General features: G+C 45.5%; 1 protein-coding gene across 1 annotated transcript in view; it reads left to right on the top strand.

Annotated features, from left to right (window-relative positions):
• The window catches only part of Tnfrsf21 (TNF receptor superfamily member 21), a 77,811-nt gene extending 66,032 nt beyond the window's left edge, over nt 1–11,779 (top strand). The window contains exons 5-6 of the mRNA XM_051152936.1: nt 8,676–8,904; nt 11,136–11,779. Coding sequence (XP_051008893.1) covers nt 8,676–8,904; nt 11,136–11,365 — 459 coding nt within the window. The 3' untranslated portion in view covers nt 11,366–11,779. The remainder of the gene's footprint in view (nt 1–8,675; nt 8,905–11,135) is intronic.
• Nucleotides 11,780–12,009: the final 230 nt, after the last annotated feature.

The following is a 12,009-nucleotide window of genomic DNA, read 5'->3' as shown; positions in this document are numbered from 1 at the left end:
TGGCTCAGAGGTTAAGAGCACTTAGGTCCTGTGTTCAAGTCCCAGCAACCACATGGTGGCTCACAACCATCTATAATGAGATCTGGTGCCCTCTTCTGGCGGGCAGGCACACATGCAGGCAGAACATTGTATACATAATAAATCTTTTAAAAAATTTTTAAAGGAAACCTACTCCCCCTTTTAGTGAAGGCAGTGTGTGTGTGTGTGTGTGTGTGTGTGTGTGTGTGTGTGTGTGTGTGTGTGTTATATTACGATGTAATTACATCATTCCCTCCTTCCCTTTCCTTCCTCCAAACCTTCCATATGCCCTATCTTGCTCTCTTCCCAGTGCATGGCCTTTTTTTCATCAGTGATTGCTAAGAAACCATTATCTCAGGCATTCTGAAACAGATTCAGATAAAAATTTTTAACATGTGCTTGCTAACCCTCCTTATCTGAGATCCTGGAAGCACACAGACTTAAATTCCTTTTTTAAATTGGTGTGTATGTGTGTTTTGCCTGCATATGAGTAGGTGCACTGCAGGCATGCCTGGTTCCTTGGAGGTCAGGGGGCAAAAAAAAAAAGGACAAGATCACCGGAAACAGGAGTTTTAGAGGGCTGTGAGCCACCAGGTGGATGCTGGGAATCAAAGTCAGGTCCTCTGCAAGAGCGACAAGTGCTCTTAACCCAGGAGCCCCAAATCTCTCCAGCCCTGAATTTAGCTACTTTATTGCTTTATCATCTGAGTTCCTGTTCACTAACATAAGGCCCAGTGGATTCCAGGGTGTCAGCTATTGCAAAATACTGACCTGGCAAGGAAAATGGGGCACAAGCTGAGATTCCGCCACAGACCTGCAGATGGTCTGAAATCTAATTTCATCTTCATTCTGTGAGCAGCTGGGGCGGCAGGAGAAACAGGCTTGAGATAACATCTCACTCCCCGCATAGTTGTCATTTTATGCTTCTTTGTGACTGCAATTCCCTTGAGATAAACCTTTAGCGGAAGTTCAGTTTGTTTGTTTTTCTTAACTGGCCCCTCTCTGGACGGCTGGGATCCGAACGATTTTCAAATAGAAAACAAATGACTGGTCTCAGTCAAAGTGGGTGCTGTTTACAGAATCCCTCACCCATCCTTTTATGCTAGGGCAGCTGTGCAGCTGGGCGAGGGTAAGGCCCCTGCCCCCTGGCCCCCCATGGCCCCCTGCCCACCCCCCACCCCCACGGCCCGACCAAGCCAACCCTCCACTGCCCAGAGGCCAGGGAAACTTCCTGTGATAAGATTGTGGGACTCAGCTTCTCTAAGCACTGTGGGGCTTTCGCTCCTCAACAGTGGATCACAAACAGCTGGTACAGATTTGTCTTGGCATTTTGTGACTGCTGCCTTTTCTGCCCTCTTTTCCGTCTTCTCCTACTCTTTTCAAAGCCAGGGTCTTATAGTCCAGGCTCCTCTTAAACTTGACCTTGAACTTCTGACCCTCCTGCCCCTATCTCCTTTGAGCTAGGTATATGCCACCAGCTATGTGCCACCAGGTATGTGCCCAGTTTTTTTGTGGTGCTGAGTACCAAGCTCAGGGCCATCACGCACACTAGAGGAACACACTGTCCACTGAGCTACATCCCGAGCCCTGGGTATGACTGAAAGCCCCTTCTTATTTGTGGCATCTGGGTTGGGAAGCTATTCAATTCATGGAATAGCTGTGAGCGTCAGCCGGGACTGGCACAGTGTGCTCTTGAAGCCATTATTAAAATGACAAGAGTTTTCACCAGCAAGCTGAGACTGTCCCTTCCTGTGCAGTGGTAGGTGAGAGGTAGAGGGAGCGATAGGTTGGAAAGAGGGGCTTTTGTGTATTGGGAACTTCCTTAGGGACCACCAGGCATCTGTGGCTACCACATCTTAGGGAAGAGGGCCTGGTGATGTCCACCTGGGGTACCATCAGGGGGCAAAAGGGTTAAGTTGAACTATTTTAACAGGCTGGCAAGGAGCATCCAGGCTTCATAATTAACGCTTCGTTTCGGGGATCACTGATGAATCAAAGTTGTTCATTTGTTTTGTGAATGCAGATTGTGCAACCACAGGGAGATCGTAATTGGGCATAAATGGCAACAAACACTCTGCTAACTCTTAGTTGAATGAACCAATTGGGGATAACTTGGCAAAGAGGGAGAAAGGGATTTGGCCATGTGTGTCGGGGTAAGGGCTAAAGAGAATGAAATGGCAAATAATAAAACAAGTATGTGAGGGAGTTTGGGTGGAAGCAACTTAGAGGTGAACTAACACACACGCTTTTTAGTTTGGAAATAAATATGGAAGCCCGTATGATGAGGAAGTGTCTTTTGTTCTTTTTTTTTTTTCCTAAGACCACACAGCTGGTTAATGGGATGTCTCCTCTTTTTTCTCTTGTGGTGATTTTCTGGGACTTTGGAGACCTTTTAATTTTTAAAATTTTCTGGAGCATTTAAATGTGGGGAACCGCACTCTGAAGACCGACCCAGGGAGGTTAGAGCAGGCACCTATTCCTGCCAGCAAGGGACGTTCAACTCAAAATCTCGCTTGATTTCAACAGCACCCTTGTCACTAACAAGGCGAGGAAAGGTTTTTCCTTCGGTGTTCATGGCTCACCATCCCCAGAAGCCAACGACCTTCCCAGTTCGCCTTCCCTGGAACAGCCAGCCAGGAATTTCCAGCACCATAATAGCGGGGGAAGTTTACCGCTTAGAGCTGGGAGGGATGGCAAGGACTCTGGAAATGGGACAAGAAGATGGTCGCCGTGGTCCAGTGTAACTTAGATGCAGCGTCACAGGCCCCGAAACTGAGAGATGCTCGGGCCCCAGACTCCGCCATGTCTATCAAATCGGTTTAGATGGCTCCTCTGTCTTCCATGATCCTGATATTCTATTCTGAAAGGAAACCACACCTGCCACGGGGCTAGAGGGCTGACTCAGCTGTAAGGTGGGGGCGGCTGTTTATCTACCCTCCCTAGCGCTTTGGGTTAATAAGCATCTGGAAGTACTAAGAGTACCTGCACGGAGACTAATCCGGGGAGCACCAAGGACTCACTGGGCCAAACAAAATAGCGTGTTCCAGAAGTGCACTCAATAGAACTGTTAGGGTTTGGACTGCCTAGGGAGGCGTTTCTCCCCTTCGCCCTGTGCCTCCTCTTTCCGTGTCTCTCTGGCTCTCCCTTCTTTTCTCTGATGTCTCATGATTATCTCACCTCACAGCTTTAAAGGAAAAAGAGCCATGGTTTTCTAATTTTTCTGGAGGAGCAGCAAGTATCTGGTGGCTGTATTTGCTTCCTGGCTGAGTTTTCCCAGAGCTTTTTTTCTTCTAGGTCTCAGAGGGTGCCTCTCTTCGGCAAGCTAGGGTTGTTTTGAGCAGTTCGGGTCCATGAATACTTCATGAAAGTACAGAGGGACTGAGCTGCAGAGAGTCCTGTTTTCAACCCAAAATAAACACAAGATACCACAGCGGTAATAGCTTCAAATTAGCAGAAGGAAAATATACTTATCAGTGGGGATCCTTTTAGAAATAAAATGCCTTGGGGTTTTTTTTTTTTTTTTTTTTTTATTATAAAATTAATATGCCCCCATGGAGAATTTGGAGAGCCCAAAGATGCTTAAGGAATAAATTAAGTTACTCTGTTTTGTGGTTAGTTTTACAAAGTTTGTGCATGGCATGTTTTTTGTTTTGTTTTGTTTTGTTTTGTTTAAGGAGGAGAAGAGAAAACCTTCTGAGGAAATCTGGCTTTCTTGTTTTGGTGTCTTCTTCTCTGGCTGGGAATGCAGCTCAGTTGGCAGGGTGATTGTCTATTAAGTACAAAGCCCTGGGTTTGATTCCCCACCACTGCATAATCCAGGCTGTAGACGCAAGAGGATTAGGAGTTCAAGGTCATCCTTGGATGCATAGTGAGTTAGAAGCCAGCATGGGATAGATGAGATAGTGTCGAAAAATGCCAAACATCCGTGTCTTCTCTTTTAAATAGTATTGTCATTTTAATGTTGATGCTCTTTGTTACTATAAATGCAAGACACCAAATCATGACCTTTCGTAATTAATAGAGTGATCATTTTACTCCACAGAACACGATGATTATTGTTAGAGATATTCCAGGAAACACAGTACCTAATATAGGCTTGCAAAGCGGCTTTGGGAGCTTGTAAATGTTAGGTAAGAGGAGGAAAGACATTTCTAGGAGCTTACAGGGAAAACCCAAATAACTGTCAGACAGATCCGGACCGCAGCCAGCCACCCAAAGCCAGAGAGCAGATTTTTAGAAGGACGCTTGTCACGTGGTTTCTGGCTTCAGCCATACTTACTAGCTAGCTCCAATGTGATGATGCTTGTGACACCTCCATATTCACCTGGCTCTTGTTAACTGCGAGGACACCAGCTCAACGCCTTGTGCAACTATGCTGGAAATCCAGTATTTACTTTCCCACTTGTAGCCAAGTGGCTGGGAGAATAAAGGTGGAAAAATTTAAATGAGTGTGAGAAATAAGTGGGTGGGACTTCTTTGTTGGCATCCATCTGCGGGTGGGTGGGAAGTTCTTTTTTAATTTTTTTCCCCTTCCCTCAAGAACAGTGCGCTATATTGATGGGCCATGTCAACCAGTGTAATGTCTCTGAGAAACGGAATGTAGACCAATGTTCTTTGTCAGTTGGGGACACAAAGGAGGCATGAATGGGTGACTGCGTGCATTTCCAGGGAGCAGCACCCTATGCCAGGGCCTGTTGAATTAAAACTCAAAGCATATGCACAACTCTTATCTGGTGGTCAGAAAGGCTCCTCTGGGTGTGCATGTTAATCAGTTCTGGAAGCACAGCAGGTTGTGGGTGGTGGTTTAGAGGAACGTCCTGCTAGAATGTCAGCGCGGTGTGCAGGGATCAGTGGCCTTTGCAGCTCTTCGATCTCTTGCAAAAACATGTTTCAGTCACTCAGAGGAGTCAAAGAGGCAGGCGTGCTTCCTTCAAGTCTTCCGTATCCCTTTAATGTAGTCATTTAAAACCAGAGACGGTGTTTTGTCTGGAGAAGTTGACGGCCTCTGACTTGAAAGGCTTTTGGGAATCATGGGAGGAAGTTCTCAGGGTGGTCATCAGCCGCTTCAGGAGAGTGGATGTGGTCTTCCCAACACTGTCCTTTGGGACTGGCCATCTGCTTCCTGGATACTCATCCATGCGGAGTATATTAATTGTTGGGCTTGTTTTTCCTTTCCCTTGTTGCTGTGACCAAACGTCTGACAACAAGCAATTTAACAGGGTTTATAATAACTTATAGTTCAAGGGGATCCAGACCAGGAATGGCATCAGGGGCTTGAGGCAGCTGGTCAAACTGACTTTATAGTAAGGGAACAGAGAAGTGGGCGCTAGCACTCAGCTCACTTCTTCTTTTAAAAATATTTGTTTTATCTTAGTTTATGTCTCTGTGTGGATATGTGTGCCCCAGGTGTATGAGGGTGCCTGTGAGGACCAGAGGAGGCCATTAGATCCTCTGGAGCTGGAGTTTTTAAGGCATTTGTGAATGGTAGAAACTGAGCTCTGGTCTTCTGCAAGGGCAGCAAGTGTTCCTAACTTCTGAGTCATCTCTCTAGCCCCACTTCCTCCTTTTTCTTTGGCTTGGTATTCTGGCTGGCAATGGAGTAGTTCCTACAGTTCGGGTGAGCCTCTCCACCCTCACAAGCATTCCCAGAGGTTTGTCTGCTGAGTGATTGCAGATCTTGTCAACTGGACAGTTAGTATTAACTAGTATGCCCGGAAAGCCAGAGAAAGCATAAAGTTAATGAGCTGGCAAATGACATAAGTGCCTGATGGAGTTCTTAAGAGAAAGGGCAGAGTGGAGAGGTCAAATAGACTAGAAATGAACACTGGGGTGTTCTTGGGAGTAACTGTGTACCCTCTCTGGGCTTTGATCTCTTCACCCGTAAAGTGAATCCATACATTGTATCCCCACCCCAGCCCCCACCTCCATCCCCCACTGCCATCCCCACTGCTCATCCCCTGCATAAGCTGTGGTCATCTCTCACTGAGACACTGTAGGAGCATCTCTCTAGATTCCCAGCTTCTCGCCCCCCGAAGGCATTCTTCACAGAGCAGGCCGAGTGGTGTGGAACTTAACTGTGTCCACCTGAACTGTCCCATTTGTTGGCTCCCACTCCTCTGGCTCCACTGTAGAAAGCAAGCCCTGTGGTCTCTGCTGCATCCTTGGGGCTGGTGTGCTCCTGTTCTCTGCTGTCAGCCTCTGGAAAGGAAAGACAGAAAGCCTGAAGTGTGATGTTAGCTCTGCTCCATGCCTGTTGGACCTTAAGAATCATGCAACCAAGCCTAAAGAGATGGCTCCATGCTTAAGAGTGCTTGCTGCTCTCGCAGAGGACCCAAGTTGGAGTCCCAGTACCTACTGAATGGCTTATGGCTGTCTAGAACTCCATCTCCGGGGAATCTGGTGCACTCTTATAACCTTCGTAGTCATGTGCAGACCTGTGGCATACACACACATTGACACATCAATAAAAAATAAAAATAAAAATAAGCCTTTAAAAAGAAAAGGGAGAGGCTAGAGAGATGGCTCAGCTGTTAAGAGCATGCGCTCCTGGCAGACCATGTGATTTTGATTCTTAACACCCACATCAGGTAGAGCTCACCTTGAACCCCAGCTCTGGGGTATCCATCGCCCTCTTCTGGTCTCTGTGGGTACCTGTACTAGTGTGCATACCACACACACACATACACGCGCGCGCGCGCGCATGCACACACACACACACACACACACACACACACACACACACACACACACACACACTTAAAATATAAAGAACTTATTTCACATCTCCAGGCTGAAGTTTCTACATGTTTGGGATATTATATTAGTTTTGTTATGAGGTTATCCACCACAGAAGACCACTCGGACACAGATTTAAGGCAACAGAAAGTCTTTATTAACTGGCCAGTGATTTACATGGGGTGTTGGGGACACAAGAGCAGCCCCAAGCCTTTCTCGGGGGTGAGCTTTTCAGCACAAAATCATATCTTGGGTTGACATACCTCAGTTATCAAGAGCAGTTAGCTAGAATCAGAACCACAGAAGCCAAAAGGCAAGGTTAGTACATTTAGGGACTTTCCCAGAGCTATGGCTTTTGATGGATTAGGTCCTTGTTCTAGTTTTAGCTGCAGGGGCTGTCTGTATGCTGAATTCCAAGGCCTGAAAGGTACTTCCATCATGGCCTCAGTTGTGCTAAGGTCTAGGGGGTCTGTTACAGTTTGCCAGGGCTACAGTAGCAAAGTGCTGCAAATGGGGTGCCTTGTTTTCATCCTATTTTGGAGCCTTGGAGCAGACACAATGCTTTCTTGGGGCTCTCAGTTTCGCTGGAAGCTGGTGCTTTCCCAGGACCCCACTCTGTGCACCTATGTCTTTCTCTCTCTTCATTAAAAATGCCAGGCATGCTGGATTAGAGTCCATCCTCATGGCCTGAGTTCCTCAATAACTTCTTTAATGGCCTATCTGTAACCACAGTCCAATGTAAGATGCTGGGGGCTAGGATGTCAATGTGCGCATTTGAGATGAAATTCAGCTCATGACTGAGGGGAGCACCTGGGGTCCTAGGAAAGATTCTTTCCTGTTGTTAGGTCCTTCTTACCTATGTCCAGCTCCACTCTCCTGAGGAAACAGCTTGGTGAGTGTGGTGGTTCCTACTTTAGCTTGACAAGACCTACAAATGCTCAGGAACAGGCCTCTGGTTATGTTCATGGTGACTGATGTGGGAAGACCACCCCCACCCCCAGTCCATCTTTCTTTCAAAGGAGCCAGGGCCACAGTCACACAGGGCAGCCTGAAACCCACCTCTCGTAGTCCCATATGCCATTCTGCCTCAGCCCTCCATGTTGCTGGCACGAACCACCATACCCTGCCTGAGGACCCATCTTCTTTGTAGTCAGGGCCACTCCCAGGGCAGGGGTCCGGATAGCATGATAAAAGCCAGCACTAGAATTTCTGCATCCATCGCTCTCTGCTACTTGGCTTTGGGTGCCCTGTGCCCTGACTATCTCAGCATGATGGACTGTGCCTTAAACTGTGAGCTGAGGTGGGATAAACCCTTTCTTCCTGAAGTGGCCTTTGTCAGACAGAGTATTTTTATAACATCAATAACAAAGGTGACTAAAATAGTGCATACATGTTCCCCCCTTAGTTTTTGTTTTATATTTTAGAGAGGTGCCTTGCTATGTGGCTTCTCAAGTTGGCACCAAATTTGCTATTTCCAGAGTAGGTGGAAATACAGGTACACATCACCTTACAGGTCTCCTAAATTTTTAATATTACAATATTTGCTCTCATGTCCTTTTTTTTTTAGAAATATAAAATCTTGTTATCCCAGGCTATCCTCAAACCCAATATTAATCTGCCACTCACTAGCTTCACAAGTATTTGGAATGCCTTGGGGGTAGTATGTGGTAGCATAAACCCTTACCCAGCACTCAGGAGGTAGAGGTGGATCTCTGTGAGTTCAAAGCCAGCTTGGGCTACATAGTAAGACACTGTCTAAAAGTGAATATGTGTTTAATAATAAGGTAACAGAAAACAAAATTTCATATAAATAAAAAATATTTAACAACAAAAAATATTAAGGGAGGAGGGTTTAATTTCATTTTGTTCCTATATAATTTTGATTATATATAATAAAGTTACTTTTTTTTTTCTTTCCACAGTTGGAAACTGACAAACTGGCTCTCCCCATGAGCCCCAGTCCTCTTAGCCCGAGCCCCATTCCCAGTCCTAACGTGAAACTTGAGAATTCCGCTCTCCTGACGGTGGAGCCCTCGCCCCTGGACAAGAACAAGGGCTTCTTCGTGGATGAGTCAGAGCCCCTTCTGCGCTGCGACTCCACGTCCAGTGGCTCCTCAGCACTGAGCAGGAATGGCTCCTTTATTACCAAAGGTACCAGCATCTCTGAAGCCTGCAGCCACTCCCCTGGCTGCCTCCACAGGCCCAGTTTTAGCGGAGCCAATTGAATGACCTGTTCAGGAAGACCTCCAATATGAAGTCCACATCACTAGTTAACACAGCTAGAAAGTCTGTACAACTGTGTCCCAGAGCTAGTTTTGACACATACCTTCTGTCCTCTGGATGCTCCCAAATGTGTCCTTGTGGGACATCTGCTAAAGTGCAGTGTAGCTGATTCTGAAAATGATATACCACACTTGGTAAGTCTAAGGATTAAAAGGATAACCCGCCTGGAAAAATCAGAAATAGTTTCAGTGTCTAGAATTGATCCTAAAATTCACTCTAAGCTGGATTGCACATATTTTTAGCAGAATAGATTGTAGGGGGCTGGGGCCATGGGTCAGTTGGTAAAGTGACTGCCTAGTGTGCATGAAGCCCAACACCACAAAAACAGGGCATGGTGGCACTCAACTGGTATCCTTGCACTTGAGAAGATAAGAAATTCAAAGTCAGCTGGATGTGGTTGCACATGCCATTAGTCCCAGCACTCCAGAGGAAGAGGCAGGCAGATCTCTGGGAGTTCCAGCCCAGCCTGGGGCTACACAGTGAGGCTCTCTCAAACAAGAGAAAAAAGAATCAAAGAAAAACCCAGTTATCCTCAGCTGTATAGTGAGTGTGTGGACAGCCTGAGATACACGAGCTGTTTAAAAAATATTAAATTAAAATTTAAAAATTATAAAATGGTAAATAATCTGTTGGCTTTGTTTTGAGGCGGGGTCTCCCAGTGCATTCCTGGCTAGCCTGGCATCTCAATGTAGACCAGGCTGAGCTGGCATTTGCTGTCATCCTCCTGCCTCTGCCTCCCCTGACTACAGGGATTCTGAGCATAGGTCACCTCACACAGCCTTGATAGCAAGGCAGTGAATCTGATTACACACTATGCCAGTGACAGAGTTTTACCAGAAGTTTCCTGGTTTTTAGGCAAGTCTTCACTACATCTCAGTTAAGAGTATTTTTTTTTATATAGAGTTCTTCTATATTTCATTTTTAAGATACTTCATGTTTCATATACTTTACACATTTAGATAATTCATTTATGTGAAATATTTCTACTGTAATCTATGTTACAATAGATTTACTTTATTATAATAAACTTATCTTTAAAAAAGTATTTGGCGATTTTAATAGGAGTTGCAATTCTTCGCCGCATAGTGTGCCTTCAGTCCCCCAGTGGTTTGCTTCTGAAGCACCTCAATGGCAGGGCTGGGAGCACGGCTGGTGGGTAAGAGCTCCTGCTGCTAATGCAGAGGTTCAGTTCCCAGCACCCACACGATAGTTCACAGATCTCCTGTAACTCTAGTTCTGGAGGACTTTACCTTTTCTCGGTCTCCTTGGAGACTGCCTACATAGGATGCAAATAAACTTACTAAGGCACATACACAGATATGCATACATTTAAACATTTAATATATATATTAAGTATTACAATGCAATCGTAAAGAGAGACGAGCAGGTTACATTGGTTTGGGACTTTTGTTCACAAGCATGTCAACACTTTTTTTTAAAATCTGAGTTTCAGAAGAATTCAGACACCATTAAAGACTTGGTAAATGTCACGTTGTTAACACATTAAGAATCTGTTAGAGGGTACTGGAGAGATGGTTCAGAGAGCACAGAACTGACTTTTTTTTTTGCAGAGGACCTGATTCCCAGAACCTATATTGGGTGGCTTACAAACACCTGTGACTCCAGTTCCGTGCGATCCGATGCCTCTGGCATCTGAGGGTACCTGCATTTATGTGCATGTTCACACACAGACACATAAATATACACATAACTTAAAATAAAAGTAAAAATCTTTAAGAGACTCCATTCACACAAGATTGTTGCCTCATGTCTATTAATCAGACCTTTCTCCACTGGTGTTTTTGTTTTGAGACAGCGTCTCATGTAGCTCAGGCTGGAAGATGATCTTGACCTCCTGACCTCTCCTCCTCTACCTCCCGAGTGCTGGGATTACAGGCTTGGGTCACCACGTGCCCGCAAATCTTGTTCGCAGTCCTTATATGCGACATGCAAATAAAGAGGTTTGCGTTGTTTAAAGTGTACCAGGTCGCTCACTCGCGTTGGAGGGAACCCACTAGGGTTGAGAATGCGAGCAGTTCCTTACCTGCTACGCCAATCCCTCTCAACCTCTCTCCTTCTCTTTCCTCCCTTGCCTGCAGAAAAGAAGGACACGGTGTTGCGGCAGGTCCGCCTGGACCCCTGTGACTTGCAGCCCATCTTTGATGACATGATGCACATCCTGAATCCCGAGGAGCTACGGGTGATTGAAGAGATACCCCAGGCTGAGGACAAACTGGACCGGCTCTTTGAGATCATTGGAGTCAAGAGCCAAGAAGCCAGCCAGACCCTCCTGGACTCGGTGTACAGCCATCTTCCTGACCTGTTGTAGAGCGCAGGCAGGGGCACTGCATTCTGCGAATCAACCTACCGGCAGGGTGGTTTCATTTTGTTTCTGACTTTTGTGTTTCGGTTGTGTGTGCGTATGTGTGTGTGTTTAATAGAGTTCGTGGCCGGTGCTTGAGTTTGTGGCTCGCTCTTTTACTTTCTTTCTTTTCTTTTTCTTTTTCTTCTTCTTTTTTTCTCCTTTCTTCCCCTCTTCTTGAAAATGAACTTATAAAGCCTTTTCAAAGTATAACTGTTGAAAAATGCCCACCACTAAATTTTTTTAATTCCATATAGTCTCCACTTTTGCCTTCTTATATATTTTCAAAACTGTTCTGTGCACTTTAAAAATCTTAATGTAAATGCAGTATGACTTTCCCCACATGCTGGGAACTGAGATTCTTAACTTCTTAAACACTTAATAGCATCCTGAGACTTCTATAAGCAGACGTAAGTCTCTCAACATCCACACCTACTTTGTTTTTATTATTATTACTACTGTTATTATTGTTTGTTCTTTACAAGTGTTCTTATGGACTGAAGGAATTTGAGACCCTGTTAATTAGTGTACTGTGTTTAGACCCTGAGTTATCTTTTTCATGCCTTGTTCACAGTCATGGCTGAAACTTGACCACACTATCTATCGCTCAT

The sequence above is a fragment of the Acomys russatus genome, chromosome 11 (assembly GCF_903995435.1).
Source record: "Acomys russatus chromosome 11, mAcoRus1.1, whole genome shotgun sequence".
Classification (NCBI taxonomy): domain Eukaryota; kingdom Metazoa; phylum Chordata; class Mammalia; order Rodentia; family Muridae; genus Acomys; species Acomys russatus.
This window is presented reverse-complemented; position numbering and strand designations above follow the sequence as displayed.